This window comes from Poecilia mexicana, unplaced genomic scaffold (assembly GCF_051168715.1).
Source record: "Poecilia mexicana isolate PSO_F unplaced genomic scaffold, ASM5116871v1 scaffold_15, whole genome shotgun sequence".
NCBI lineage: Eukaryota > Metazoa > Chordata > Actinopteri > Cyprinodontiformes > Poeciliidae > Poecilia > Poecilia mexicana.
This window is the reverse complement of record NW_028263384.1, coordinates 30448667-30463265: the sequence shown is the minus strand read 5'-3', so window position 1 is coordinate 30463265 and position 14599 is coordinate 30448667. Positions and strand designations below refer to the sequence as shown.

At 49.3% G+C, this 14599-nt stretch overlaps 3 protein-coding genes across 4 annotated transcripts in view; 1 reads left to right on the top strand and 2 right to left on the bottom strand.

Moving 5' to 3' along the window:
- Positions 1–97: 97 nt before the first annotated feature.
- LOC106903851 (glutamate dehydrogenase, mitochondrial-like) lies at positions 98–6837 on the bottom strand. The gene is made up of 13 exons (XM_014967864.2): positions 6334–6837; positions 5759–5839; positions 5630–5685; positions 4279–4342; positions 4081–4175; positions 3823–4002; positions 3609–3746; positions 3401–3538; positions 2720–2800; positions 2525–2648; positions 2356–2447; positions 1948–2010; positions 98–1842 (listed from the first exon to the last, which is right to left on the bottom strand). Exons 1-13 carry the CDS (start codon positions 6725–6727, stop codon positions 1723–1725), a joined length of 1626 nt encoding a protein of 541 aa, XP_014823350.1. The 5' UTR covers positions 6728–6837; the 3' UTR covers positions 98–1722.
- Positions 6838–6874: 37 nt separating this feature from the next.
- shld2 (shieldin complex subunit 2) lies at positions 6875–12300 on the top strand. The gene is made up of 12 exons (XM_088013356.1): positions 6875–6976; positions 7415–7597; positions 8336–8491; positions 8627–9381; positions 9546–9696; positions 9780–9881; positions 10000–10194; positions 10706–10852; positions 10993–11202; positions 11298–11541; positions 11729–11844; positions 11911–12300. The coding sequence occupies exons 3-12, from the start codon at positions 8344–8346 to the stop codon at positions 12084–12086; spliced, it is 2244 nt and encodes a 747-aa protein (XP_087869482.1). The 5' UTR covers positions 6875–6976; positions 7415–7597; positions 8336–8343; the 3' UTR covers positions 12087–12300.
- LOC148155410 (uncharacterized) overlaps positions 12291–14599 on the bottom strand; it is a 3180-nt gene continuing 871 nt past the window's right edge. Inside the window, exons 1-3 of one of the 2 annotated variants that reach the window (XM_088013358.1) lie at positions 14380–14534; positions 13911–14216; positions 12291–12471 (exon numbers count right to left, since the gene is read on the bottom strand). In XM_088013358.1, the coding sequence (XP_087869484.1) occupies positions 12422–12471; positions 13911–14216; positions 14380–14431 (408 nt within the window). In that variant the 5' untranslated portion in view covers positions 14432–14534 and the 3' untranslated portion in view covers positions 12291–12421. Of the gene's footprint in view, positions 12472–13910; positions 14217–14379; positions 14535–14599 lie in introns of those variants that run through there. The other variant, XM_088013359.1, reaches the window with a different exon arrangement.

Sequence of the window (14599 nt, the reverse complement as noted above, 5' to 3'; positions counted from 1 at the left end):
AATAGATTTTTATACTTTTATGCAGTAATTAAAAATAAACTTCACATTTAAAGACAGTGCTCCAAAGATTTTAATTAAAACGAATAAACAAAATTGATGCACTTAAACCTTATTTTATTCTGAGAATAATCCTGATGGCTTCAGTTTGAACATGTTCCAGACTTTCAAAGGCTACAGTGATGTAACAAAATGAGAGAAAACAACCAGAAGTGGTTTGTGCTTTATTTAACTTCCTGTTCTCACAAAAAGCTAAACCAACCCCTGAATACAGAAGAGCAGCTTGAGTTAAAGGAGACAGATCAGAAAAATAATTTTTCATGCAGCATAAACAAATTGCCCCAAGCTTTCACAAGGCGCCGACAGGGGGAGCCACCTGCGTTTGCATAGATTCTTACAGAGAAACTGAAAGTTCAGAAACAGAAGAAATGAACGGAACTTAAGATCAGGATCAGAAAAATAAAAAGACTTTCCGTCCACAGAGGAACTGAACCTGAGGGAGAATTTTATAGATGAATAATTTTACAGATTAACAGCAGATTGTGTCATTACTGCGTTTCTGAGAAAAAAACATCTAAATATGAACGAGTTCAGTTGGATCAACTGATCTTTACCAGCTTACATTCATTGTAAATCTTAAAAATTTCATTTGTTTGGGTTGTTTACTATCAAATTAAATGTCTTCAATAACACAAATCTGACTAAAACATAAAATATAGAAGTAATGAACAGAAGTTCAGTTATTTCATAAACATTGTTTGCATATTGCTTATTAATTTGCCACCATTAAGCACCACTCGTCTTTTCAAAATGCTAATTAGGATGTTGATTTTTAGAGGTTAAAAATCAACATCCATAATAATAATGATGCTAAACGCTCCGTGTAGCCTAGAAATGATGACATATCGGGTGCTGACATGTTGGTCTGGGGCCTCTAGAGAAGATCTGCTCAGGGCCCCAAAAAGGCTTGGGCCAGCCCTGGAAAATGTGCAAAGTCACTTTGGCAAAGTTGATTCTTTCTACAAAACAAAAATAAATCTGTTTTCAGATGATTTTTGAAAATAAAATCTAGTTTTATGTTAAATTTTTAAATATTTTGTTGTAAACATGTAGAAAAAAGCAGCAGCTTTTAGGGCGATCTTTGGTCAAAACACATTCATGATCAGACAGATGGGAATCCGGTTCTGGTCGGGTTCTGTCCTCTACTGGAAAGGTTCAGGAGGTTTTGGATTTGATATTGGGACCAGAACAGGGCCTGAGAGTTTTAGGTCGGTTTGTTGAATCTAAGCAGCAGAATTTAAATCGGAGAAGAGAGAACCATCTGGAGGAGCCAAGACCCCGACCAGAACCATTAACCGGGTTGATTAAAGTAACAGAAACGTAAACAAGGTGTATGTAAACATGTGACCAGAACCATGTGGAGGTCAAGTAGAACCAGTCAGTGGTTCTGACCCAGTCCATCTGACTGCAGCAGAACTTTTATTCTGCCAGAGGGCTTTTATTTTGGAAGGAACTTCCTGGTTCGGTCCATCAGAACAACTCGGAGTTGGAGTCAAGGCGTTCCCTGATCTGGCCCGGTCCACATGGTTCTGATCCATCTGAAGGCCTCAGTGAGTGGCGGCTCTGCGGTCCGGTGGGCTGTGAGGAAGAGGAGCGAGGAAGCAGCAGGAGCACCAAGGGAGGCGGGTAGCGTCTGGAACCAGAACCGGAACCAGAACCGGAACCTTATGTGAAGATGAGCCCAGAGTCGCTGTAAACCTTGAAGATCTTCTCGATGGCGTTGACGTACGCCGCCGTCCGCAGGTCCAGACCCAGCTGGTACCGGCTGGTCGTCTGCATGATTTGCTGCAGGAAACAAGATTTTCAGAATAAAAGCTCCATCCACCAGAGGGCACTGCGACTCAAATGATGCAGCTGCTCATATTGTGTGTGTGTGTGTGTGTGTGTTACCCTGGCAGAGCGCTCCATGGTGTAGGCCAGGCCCGAGTGGACGATGTCCTTCTCAGACGCTCCCTGCAGCAGAACGGGACAGGTCAGCACCGAGGAAGAGGAGGACGAGGAAGATGTTCGTTTCTCCTTGAGGTTCAGTGTCCAGGTCTCGGCCAATCAGAGGCGGGACTCCCCTCTGATTGGCTGTGGTAAAGGTGTTCCTGTGTGTGGGCGGGACTTTCTGCTGTACCAGCAGGTTCCTCTGTGTGGCGCTGCTGAGACCTGAAACGTTCAGTGCTCCTGACCGAGGGAATGCTGATGTGAACCAACGACTGCTGGTGTGTGTGTTTAGATTTGACACACACTTTCTGCGGGGTGTGAATACTTTCTGCGGGGTGTGAATACTTTCTGCGGGGTGTGAATACTTACGGAGATCCGGTCCTGGAACTCCGAGGTGGGAACAACTGGAATGGAGCCGTTCAGTTTTCCAAACTTCCTCTCCAGACTCTCCTGGACGGACACTGAGGAGAAACGGGTCAGTCAGAACCAGAACCACCATGATGATGATGATGGTGATGATGAAGAGTGCGGCGCTGACTCAGCAGGTGGTAGTTCGAATCCCTCTCGTACTTGAAGGTGAGCCGGCCGTAGCTCACGTGGTTCAGGTTCTTCAGCCACTCAAAGTACGACACGGTGACGCCCCCCGCGTTCAGGTACATGTCCTGGGTACGACACCGCAGCTCAGACCAGAACCAGAACCAAAAACCAGAACAGAACCAGACCCCCCACTGACCGGGATCACCAGCATGTTCCTCTCCAGGAAGATCCGGTCCGCCTCAGGCGTGGTCGGCCCATTGGCTCCCTCTGCAATGATCTGTCAGAACCAGAGAGAAACCGGGTCAGAACCAGAGAGTATACTTGTCAAGTTTTTAAACCCAGAGAAACTTTTGGATCCAACCCAGAAGAACAGCTGACATCCAGCGTCAGACGGGTTTATCAGAACTCCAACAGAACCTCCAGTGAACCACTGACTAACCAGAACCAGGCGCGGTCCAAACGCAGCCGGGTCGTTTTAAAACCAGAACAGATGATCTGATCGGCAAAATAAACGTTAAACTGGAAAGAGAAATATTTAGTTATGAAGCTGAATATTTAGCTTCATAACTAAATATTTAGTCATGAACTCATTTATGAATGTGTGACTAACATTGTGACAACATGACTTTGTAAATTAACTCCCACGTGTTTCTCCACGTCCTGCTAAATAAACCCAAATATTGCTGTTCATTTTTTACAGTGTAACTTTACAAACAGGATTTGTTTATTTTTTTAAATTTGTTTTAATACAGGAGATTTATGGGAAAGATCGGTAAAAAAATGGTCATTTCATTTGAAAACAGGAAACCTGACAGCTACAGAGTCAGAACCAGTTGGACCAGAATCCAGTCGACCTGTGGCCCGGTTCTCCCGGTACCTTGGCCTTGACGCGGTGCGCGTTGCGCTGCGTCAGCTGCTTCTCGCTGGCAGCGGGGATCAGGATGTCGCAGTCGGCCTCCAGCAGGCTGCCTTCGTACGGCGTCGAGTCCGGGAACCCCACGATGGTCCCGTTGGCCTGGAGACAGGGAGCAGCGTTAGGGCGCGGTTCTGGACCAGAGCGCGGCCTGCGGGGGGCGCCCACCCACCAACTTGTAGTCCTCCAGCTGCTTGGGGTCGATGCCGTGCGGATTCCAGATGCTGCCGTCCATCTCGGCCACGCCCACACACCTGGCGCCGAAGCGGTGCAGGTAGCGCATGGTGTGGAGGCCCACGTTCCCGAAGCCCTGCGAGCAGAGGAGCAGCTGATTGGCTCAGAGCGGAGACGCCGGACCCCACCTGGCCGGGCGGTGCCGGCCGTACCTGGATGATGAAGGTCTTGTCCTGGAAGCCCGGCGCCAGCCCGACCCGGTTCATGAAGGACGCGTCGTTGATGAAGTTCTCGATGCCGTGGAAAACGCCGCGGCCTGTCGCAGAGATCCGGCCGTGGATCCCGCCCTGGCTGATGGGCTTCCCCGTCACACAGGCGTGGGCGTTAATGTCCTGAGGAGGGGTAGACAGGTCAGAATCAGGGTCGGGTCAGAACCAGGGTCGGGTCAGTTGGTTCCGGCCCAGACTCACGTAGTGTCCCATGGTCGTGGCGAAGGTATCAGCGATCCATGACATCTCCCGCTCCCCGGTGCTCATGTCCGGAGCCGGAACGTCGATACCGGGCCCTGCAGAACCACACGGAGGGTTAGAACCAGCCGGGTCCGACAGAATTACAGACCCTGTCTGTGAGGTGGGCGGGGCTTATGAATAGGAAGTTGGTTTCCTCACCGATGAATCCCTTCTTGGCGAGCTCGATGGTGAACCGCCTGGTGATTTTCTCCAGCTCACTGTCCTGGAAACAGAGATTGGACCAGAGGAAGGTTCTGAATGGTTCTGGTCCAGATTAACCCGTCCAGAATACTGATTAAGACATCCTGTTAGTTCATTTATTTAGTAACGATTAAATCAATTAAGCGAATAAAAAATTGGCTCATTCTGCAGATTTTTATTTGATAATTAAATTCCTTTTCTCAAGAATAAAAATGTTTATTGCCTTAAATGCAATAACATCATTCCTGTGAACATTTGCTCCAAGGATGAATTATTGATTAAGTGGAACAAAAGGTGATTAATAGATTATTTCCAGAATATGAAACAAAAACTAAAAATGTTTTTAAATTAAATGTAAAATGTTTGTTGTTCAGTTTTGGGTTCATTTTTCGTTCTTTCAGCTTCAGAGTTTCTAAGTTCCAATCGATCATCGATTTTAATATCTGACTGGTTCTTTCAGCTCTGCTCTGCTGCAGCGCCCCCTGCTGTGCATCTGATCCACTGAACCGGTCCAATGGGTTTATTCAGCGTCTCCACAGTGGAACCGGTTCTGACCCGCCCTGATCCAGACACGCCTTTGTTTAGCTTGTGGGCGGCCCAGTTCTGTTCTGGTTCTGGAGGAAGATTCTCCATCCGACTACAGCCGGTACCACTGAGTTGGAGTCCAGAACCAGTTCAGAACCTCCAGGTCGGTTCTGTTTCCCCCTCTAACCCAACGACACGCTTCATCATCATCATAGTAATGGGGGCTGCACCGTGGTGCAGTGGGTGGTACTGTTGCAGCAGAAGGTTCGATTCCCGGCCCGGGTCTTTCTCCATGTTCATGCTGGTTCTGTCCAGTTCTCCGGGTTCCTCCCAGTCCAGAAACATGTTGCCCTGCGATGGACTGGTGACCCGTCCAGGTGACCCGCCTCTCGCTGGAGGCAGCCGTTTGTTTTGTAGAAAATGTTTTCCTCTTTTTGTTTGTTTCTGTTTCGGCTCTAATTTAAAATTTTCAGTTTGTTTTGTCATTTCAGTAACAAACAGGATTCGGGTCACTTTCTTTAATATTTAGTCAAGTTTAATACATTGAAATCTGCTCAGTAAAAACTCTGGATAAACGATAAACTCAGTTTAACTTCATTAAATTGATCCTGATTACAAATTAATTAATAATCAAAGCCCAGTTCTGTTTCTGGTCCAGAACCGACCCAGACTCCGTTTCTCCTTCAGAGCCGGTCTGTAACATCTCTGACTGAAAAACACCAGAACGTAAACGGTACCGGTCCGGTTCTGTCAGAACCCGGTCAGGTTGCTCAGACCTGCTCACCGTATAGTTCTTGGTGTTGATCTTCACTCCAGCTTTGGCTCCACCGAACGGAACATCTGGAACAGCAAGCGGTTCTGGTTAGGCCCAGTTCAGGTCCGGTCTGTGTGTGTGTGTGTGTGTGGTACCGACCCACGATGGCGCACTTGTAGGTCATCAGGGAGGCGAGAGCTTTGACCTCATCCACAGACACCTCGGTGCTGTACCGGATCCCTGAAACAGAACCAAAACTGGTTTCTACTGGAACCAGAACCATCCCTCCTGTGTGACCTTTGACCTGCTGGTTCTGGACTCTGTCCCGGCTGACACAGTTCCTTTAGGCTGAACGGTACCAGCCTACAAGTACTGGTTCTGATTGGTCTGTTTGGGTTTTAATACACAGGATTCAGAACCAGAACCAGGCCAGACTGGACCGGACCCAGTGGTTCTGCTGGTCCTTACTGTTTTTTTCAGTGTTGTTCATTTGTTTATATTTTGAAAAAATGACCAAATAATTAAACGTGTAACAATAACAATAAACAAAGATCATAATTCTATCCATATTTAAAACAAATCTGAATTTTTCAGGATGAATTTAACCAGAAGCAGGGATTGTTTATCATCATTATTATTAATATTTATACTTCCTCCTCCTGCAGCAGGTACCAGCTGGACTCTGCAGTGTCTGCTCTACATGCTGACTCGGTCCGGTCCGGTTCGGATCTCACCTCCCTTGCAGGGCGTCCGGTGCTGGCTGTGCTGAGCCCTGTAGCCCTCGATCACCTCCCACTCGCCGCTGTCCCTCCGGATCGGGAAGCAGACGCTCAGAACGTGGTTACACGGCTTGATGATCCGCAGGATCCCGCGGACTCTCTTCCGCTTCTGCTCAGGGGTCTCCCGTGTCCTCAGGTCCTCCACCAGCTTGTCCTCCACGATCGCGGCTCCACGGTCGAAGAAGCCCTCCACCATCGTGAAAAAGTTCGGGTCGTCGCCCCGGTCCGCGGCCTGGCTGTAACCGCGGTACCGCAGCAGCGAGGCGGACGTCGGCAGCGCCGAGTCGGCGGCGGAGGCCAGGAGACCGCCCGCTCCCCGGGTCAACAGTTCTCCCAGGTTTCGGTACATTTTGCGGGTGAGCTGGTGGAAGGAGGTCCAGGAAATGGAGCCGCCGAAGCGGAGAGTCTGTCCCGGCAGCGGCGGCTCCTCCTTCCCGCCGCCCCTTCCTGTCAGCAGCCGCCGCGAGCCAAACAAACTGAAGCTGGCACGCGATCATTTAAAGGGCGCGCCGGGCGGGAGCTGCTGCTGTTAGCCGTTAGCTTAGCTCAACACGAACAGTAGAAACACCGAGGAAAACTGATAATTACGGCTTAACCAGTGAGTTAATCACACAGATAGAGCAGATATCGGTCTGTTATGAAGGTTTCAATCAAGTTTGACTCCGTTAATTAAGTTTTATTAGCAGCGTAAAATAGTTTAATACTAGCAAGCATTTAGACTACACGTACTTCCGGGAAAACTTTCAAAACAAATGTTCATTAAATAATAAAACCCAGATGCTGTATGTCCAAAGTCGGTCCTGAAGGCCCGGCATTCTGCACGTTTTAGTTCTCTCCCTGGTAGTAACAACCTTTTCAGCTTGTCAATGTTAGGCCATCTAACAGCCATCATTTGATCCAGGTGCGTTAAACCAGGGAGAGAACTAAAATATGCAGGATGCCGGGCCTCCAGGACCGACTTTGGACACCCCTGCTGTATAATATTTCAGACTATGGTTAATTTCAACATTTAGTCTTTAAATTATGTTGTTTACAGTCTTTTCAGCTTTGGGGCGTTTCGACAGGTATATGGCTTATTGCCCAGGGCGGCACTCCCTTCAGGATCAACCCACTTAATAAAAACAACACATTGCGCTGAAGACAGATTCTCCATGGAAAACATTTCCTGAATATTTCCCTGCAGCGCATTCCTCCAGCGAGGCTCTGGAGAAGCCTTCAGGTAAAAACAGGGCTGTTAAAACCGAACTGTGTGCCCAATATGTCATCTAATCAGGGCTTTAACAGGTCAGTTAACCTGTAAAGTATCAACAAGCAGCAACCATAAAGTTGTATTTACGTTTAAGGAAATGACAAACATTAAAACTATTAGCTTAACTTTATTAATCTGCAATGTAACTGATTAGAGAACACAGAAAGAAAAACAGACTTTTTCCAGCTCAAACTATGAGACAGGCTGATTCAACCCTTAATCTGCTGTAAAAATACAGCAGATTCTTCTTCTTCGCCTCCTTTGGCTGTTTTTAGGAACCAGAACAAATGATTGGTCCAGTAACTAACAGTTAGAGTAAAAAGTTGACCCAGTTTGGTCTCCTTCACTAAATTTACAGCGGATGGATCTTCCACATGAACTGAATGCTCTAGGCTGGTTCTGGTTCTGGTCGGTTCTGATTCTAGAAGCTGTCTGACCCAGAGTTCTCTCCATTAGACCAGTAAAATCTGACTGTTTATTATAATTCAGATCTAACTGTATATTACTTATTCCCTGAGTGCGATTGGATTGATTTGTTATTTTCTGTATATCTGGGTATGAACTGGACCTTTATGCCCCTTTTCCACCGGCCCGGCCCGGTTTTCTTACCACTGTCCCTTCATAATAAAAGCATCCAGCCCAACATGTTTGACCTTATGACCCCAACGGTTCTGGTCTAACTGGTTCTGGTTCTGTTTGTCTCCTCAGTGGACACGATGCATCAGCGGCCAAAGATCCACATCTTCCTCGGCGTTCCTCCTCCTCTTCCTCCTTCACCTAAGATGGAGGAGGAGGAAGAGCGTCCTGCAGGATGGAGACACCTGGAGCTCACCTGGAGGGCGGGCCGTCTCCGACCCACTGCAGGTGAGGAGGGTTTAATCCCACTTAGGGATTCAGGAGTTCTTCCTGTGTTCTGTCTGTGGGACCCGACCCGCTGGTTGCTGCTGGTTCTTGGGGTCGAACCCAAATGGATCCTGAATGATGATCCTGTCCTTTCAGATGTTCCTGGGAATGAGGATCAGAGTAAGGAAAATGCAACAGAACCGGAACTGGGTCGGGCCACAGGGTCTGCTAGAGGACGATCCGATGGAGATGAAGGACTGGCGTCTGAAGCTGGAGCTCTGAGGACAGAGGGAGACTCAGATGGTTCTGGGGAGGATCTGTGTTCTGCTTCAATCCAGGAGTACCTGGACCGCTGTTTCCCTCTAGCTCAACAAGAACCAGAACCAAAGCAGCAGCCTCCGTCCACCAGAACCCAGTTCCTCAGCACCTGGACTCTCAGCCAGGCCCTGATCCTGAGAAGAAGACATGCCGTCCAATCAGCACCCATCCCAGACAAAGCCCCGCCCATCCCAGACAAAGCCCCGCCCATCCCAGACAAAACCCCGCCCATTCCCCCTGTCAGCCCCCTGTCCGGCTCCTCCAGCACCCCGGAGCTGTTCAGCCTGGCCGCCTCGTCTCTTGGAGACTCCATGGAGCTGTTCAGCCACACCTGTCCGGCCTCCAGGGCGGAGCAAGGTGGGGTCATCATGGAGGTCACTGCAGACGGCGTCCTCTGCTCTCAGGAGTCTGATCCCCAGACGTCCCCCACAACGCCCCCTTGCAGCAAGAAACCACGACCCTCAGAGGAGTCGACGTCTGCAGCACCAGAGAGCTCCACGTCCATCACCCGTCTGAACAGGTGCGACCAGGTGGGACGCAGGTACTCTGTCCTGGTGGTGGTGGTCCACCCATGCCATCTGAAGGAGGTCCAGGTGAGTCCAGGTGTCCAACAGGAATGAAAACATGAAAAGTTCCTCCTCTGAGTTAGGAACATTTTCACCGTTTTGGTGAAAAATTAACAGCTGTGGTTAGCTCTGCAAACTAAAAAGCTTTCTAATCGTGTTCTGTTCGTGTTCTGATCCGTGTCTGGCCGAAGGTGCGGTCGGGACCGTCAGCAGGAAGCCGCGTTCCTCTGGCCTCCATGGTGGTGACGGACCAATCAGGAGCCGAGATGAAGGTGGTGCTGTGGAGGAGAGCGGCCTTCTGGGTTCTGACCGTGAGTCCTGGAGAGGTTCTGCTCATCACAGGTATACACACACACACACTGGTACTGGACCCGAAAAGCCGGTTCTGGTTTTGGTTTGATCTCAGGTGTGTGTTTGTGCTGCAGGGCTGCAGGTGAGGGAGGACAGGTGGAGAGCAGAGACTGTCCTCCAGTCCACCTTCTCCAGCAAACTGCTGAACCTGGGACACGCCTCCACCTCACCGCCAGGTACGGCAGCTGCCAGTCAGCAGCCAATCAGCAGCCAGTCTTCAGCCAGTCAGCAGCCAATCAGCAGCCAGTCTTCAGCCTCCTTTGCCCAGATGCGTCTACCTCTCTCTCTCCCCAGTTAGCCAGCAGGTTAGCGCCTGTGCTCTGCGTTCTCTGTGTGGTTTCGTCAGAGAGCGGCGCCCCCTGCTGGTGTCCCTCCCCAGCCGGCCACAGCAGGATCTGAACCGGCTCCCTTACGCCACCCTGAGGTCGCTGCGGGTCAACACGCTGGTTCACGCTCTGCTGCGAGTCACGCACTCTCACATCAGCTCAGGTGAGCCTGTCGCTGGCAGGGGGTGGGGCCAGCAGGCTGCATGTTAGCAAATGTACCTGACACAGGTGAGGCTCACAGGTGAAACCTGTTAGTGAGACTTCCTGACTCCTAGTAGGGTGCTGCCAGATGAACAAACATCAACATCATGAAGCAACATGGCCGCCAACTTCATCTCAGGAACTTTGTCCAAATAACAGGAAACTTAAATAATGTGTTCTGGTTGGAGCTCTTCAGCTATTTTCAGTATTTTATGTTAAGTTTGTTAAATCTTGTATTTTTGATCCGACTTCTTTGTGGCAGATCATCACAGCAGAAATTTAAAGAAGCATTAATATTATGACTGGGCAGTTATCACGTTATTGCTGTGTTATTATAGTGTTATTACATTACCATGTAGTCATGTTGCATGGTATAATATTATCCTCGTCTTATTGTGTTATCAGGTTATTATGTTATTTTGTGTTATTATCATGTTATGTCCATCCGTGGCGGCTGCTTGTGTTTCTGTCAGAGTGGAGAGACGAGGCCGAGTCTTGGAACCGCTCGGCGGTCCAGATGAAGGCGGTTCTGGCGGTGCAGCAGCCGGGCGGCCAGCAGAGGGCGCTGCTGCTGTGGGGGGCAGCCATGGACTGGCTGCCCCGCTTCAGCAAACACAAAGGTACGAGGGGTCAAAGGTCACAGACCTACTTAAAGCCCAGCTTTATGTAGAACCAGGTGAGCTGGGAGCACTGGGCTGATCCAGTCTGGGTCAGAACCCTGGACCGGATTAGGAGGTTCTGTTCATTTTTCTGCCCTCAGATGCTGTGTGGGACTTCAGAGTTCTCCTGGTAAGGGAGGGTTTGACCTCCGACCTCACAGAGCTGCACTCCACCCCCTGGAGCTCGGTCCGGGCTCTGGACCCGACAGACCGCCGGGCGCTGGACTTCCTGCGGGCGTGGCGCCGTCCAGGGCCGAGCGGCACGGCTCTGGAGCTGGACTTGGACACGCTGTTGTCCCAGAAGTACAGCGGTGAGTCGGGCCCGGCCCGTCAGAACCGGAACCATGCCAGAACTGGGTCAGAACCCTGAGCTGACTGAATACGAAGCCTCTCCGTTCTGCTGCAGGTGAGGTGGAGCTCAGAGTCCAGGTGCTCAGCTTCCAGTTCCAGGAAGCTCCGCCCTCCCAGAACCCAGCACAGCCGGTTCTGGACGGCTCCACGCCGCGGGCCGGCCTCCTGGCGGCACTGAGCGGTGACATCACCTACACCGGCTGTGGCCGCTGCGCCGCCGAGCTGGACACGGACCGCAACGGGATCTACACGCCGTGCTACGCCTGCCTGCCGCTCACCGCCCTGCGCCGCTTCTACAGGTACCGCCGACATCACTGCTGATGTCACCGCTTACATCACCACCCACAAATAATGTTTTAGGATTAGCATTAGCATCCGCTAATTATTATGCGTTAGCTTTAGTATTAGCTTCTGCTAACCACCATGCTCAGGAATGTCGGCGCTGAGAAACATGGCCGACCTGATGACATCATCTCTGTGTTTCAGGCCAGGTGTGCTGACGGTGAGTGGGCGGGGCTCCCCCCACCTGACGGTCCGGGTTCCTCCGGTTCCTCTGCAGAAAATCCTCCAAGCTCCTCCGGACCGACTACAGCGCAGCGCAGGTGAGACGCTCAGGTCTCAGGTGAGGTTCTGGCCCGGTTTTGACCCGGCCCTTTCCCCTCCTCCAGCTCCAGGTTCTCAGGTGAGACACGTCCAGGTGGCGGCGGAGAAGCTGCAGGCGCTGCTGGCTCTTCCCAGGAAGTGGGTGGTCATCACGGTGCGGAGCCACTTCCTGTGCGACCAGAACAGCGTCCCCCTCAGTCAGGACTTCACTCTGCTGGACCTTCAGGTTCCGACCCAGTGAAGAACCACCCTGTTGGGCGGAGCTTACAGGCTCCTCCAGGTGTGTGGACTGGACCTGCTGCTGGCAGGTCACATGACCCATCAGCAGTTTATTATTATTACTATGTCTGTATTAAATTATTTAACTGACCTGAGTTCAGATCTTCTGACTGTTTAATATTTATTGAGTTAAAGAAGCTCAAATGAAATAAAGATCAGGATAAAATTCATTAAAACATTTTTATTCCTTTAATACATTTCCATTTTTGGAAGAGATTCAGGAAGAGAAAAAGCAGCAGGAGGAGAAAACCATTAAGACGATGGTGATGGTGATGATGGTTTCATGGGGATGAAGGTTCAGTTCTTAGACGTTTCTTCTGCCACCTCCACCAGATCATCAAACAGGTCTGAAAAATTAAAAAGTTATTTCCACAAGCAGGAATAGAAACTAATAAAGAATATCCAGCATGCCTAGGTGGGCCCCATGTGGGGGAAAGGAGGGCTGATGGCCCCACATGGGTTTGCCCATGTAGGGCCACAGCCCACATGGGCCCTACATGGACAAACCCATGTGGGACCCATATGGTCTGCCCTCCTTTTCCCCACATGGGGCCCACCTAGGCATGCTGGCTGGGTGTCCACTGAAACAGTTTGTAGACACAAAATGGATCTAATTTAACAAAATAAATCTACCATTTTATTTCTGGGAGTTTAAGCCAATCAGTGTGAAGGAAGATGAAAGCTGCTCCTGATTGGCTGCTTTGTGATCACCAGCCAATAGAATAGCAGCTGGAATGATATTTTAGAAAAATCCAAAAAGACAAAATTTCCACATGTAATTTGTAGTTTGTTTCTACAGAAAACAAGTAATTTGGTTTTAGTTAAAGTTATGAAGAGCCAATGCAGAAGGTCCAGGAGCCACTTTTGGCTCCAGAGCCGCAGGTTGAGAACCCCTGAAGTAGAACTAGATTAAACAGAGCCTGAAGGTTTCTAGATGTTTTACTTTATTTTGCTCACTGAGATGATCTGGGGCTCTAATGTGGCGCCCCCTGCTGGTCACACTGAGGCTCTGGTTTATGCTTCAACATTCAGATCGACGTTTCCCTCCAAGATGAATCACAAATAAACTTTTATTCTTATAATTAAACAGTTTAGTCCAGATTAGCCAAACTGCAGGTTTATAATATAATTAGATTATCAGATTAACACATATTGAAAATGTTTAAATAAAAAAAATCAAAAACTTAATTTGAAATATGTCAACAAATTAATGATTTTTCTACACCTCTAGTTTATCACCTTTTAAATCTATTTGTTGCTGATCAACAGTGAAGATCCTGTGCAGTGATTTAACTGCTGGTACCAGGTTCTGATTGGTCCAGAGCTCATCCTGGTTCTGATGTTTGGTGATCTGGTGGTTTAAAATCAGACCTCTGCTCTGATCTCCATCAGCTTCCTGCTGGATTCGCCTTTAAAACGACGACAGAAAAACCCTCAGCTCCAAACTTTCTGCTGGACGTTTTAGTTCCCAGAGGAACTGTGGGAACTTAAAACAGCCAGAGTTTAAAGTTCCCTGGGTTTACGTCAGGTTGGCAGTTTGAGGCTCTGCTGGAGCAAACTGAGGGTTAAAATACAGATTTGGTCTCTGAGAAGCAAAGACCTTCAGAGGATCTCCAGTTTGATGGACTGGTCTGTCCCCTACAGGGACAACCTCAGAGTGTTGGACACCTGAAGACATGCAGGACGTCTGCATGGGTCTGGATCCTCAACACCAGAACCGACTGATGTGTTGGGAGACGGACTGGGAGATAATCATGGATCTGAGCTACCTGTTCCTCATACGTACCTCTGTCAGACACCGCTACAGTCTGGCCTGGGTTTCCTCCGGCCTCTTCACCTCCTCCCATGGCTCCGCCTCCTTCAGTAAAAAGGCCGTGGAACCCGCTCTTCTTCTTCAACCCCTCGTCTTCATCATCTTTGTGAAAGATCTTTGAGAAAAATCCTTTATCTTCATCCTTCTTCTTCTTCTTCTCCTCCTCCTCCTCGTCGTCTTTGTTGCCTTTAAATATGGACATAAATCCTCCCTTCTTCTTGTCCTCGTCTTTGTCCTTGATGCCCAGAGCGCCCTTCACTGCGTCCTCCACTATGTCTCCTGCAACACAACCACAAACATCCAGTTTTACCATCAGAGGTTCTTCTCCTGGTCTGCAGACATGAAGGTTTCATCCATGCAGAATCAATTATCCTGGTTTAATGTCAAACTTTATTTAATGAGTAACTCATTAAATAAAGTTTGATATTAAACCAAACATTACCAGAGGAACAGGTTTTGAGGCTCCGGATCGGGTCGCTCTGTGCCAGCCACATGGACAGAGTGACTGAGGACGATGCAGAGCAGCCACATGCTTCTCAAAGAACATGCAGTTTAAGATCAATAAAGTGTTTCTGACCTTGACAGGACAGAGGACGGGACAGAGGACGGGACAGAGGACGGGACAGAGGACGGGACAGAGGAGGGGACAGAGGACGGGACAG

Excerpts from the sequence above, each read along its gene's own strand:
- shld2 (XM_088013356.1), top strand. The coding sequence starts at position 8,344 with ATGCATCAGCGGCCAAAGATCCACATCTTCCTCGGCGTTCCTCCTCCT. Across the intron at positions 11,203-11,297 it reads GTTGTCCCAGAAGTACAGCG|GTGAGGTGGAGCTCAGAGTC; the intron begins GTGAGTCGGGCC and ends GTTCTGCTGCAG. Across the intron at positions 11,845-11,910 it reads CCGACTACAGCGCAGCGCAG|CTCCAGGTTCTCAGGTGAGA; the intron begins GTGAGACGCTCA and ends CCCCTCCTCCAG.
- LOC106903851 (XM_014967864.2), bottom strand. The coding sequence starts at position 6,727 with ATGTACCGAAACCTGGGAGAACTGTTGACCCGGGGAGCGGGCGGTCTC. Across the intron at positions 5,840-6,333 it reads CCGGACGCCCTGCAAGGGAG|GGATCCGGTACAGCACCGAG; the intron begins GTGAGATCCGAA and ends GTTCTGTTTCAG. Across the intron at positions 1,843-1,947 it reads CCATGGAGCGCTCTGCCAGG|CAAATCATGCAGACGACCAG; the intron begins GTAACACACACA and ends TGTTTCCTGCAG.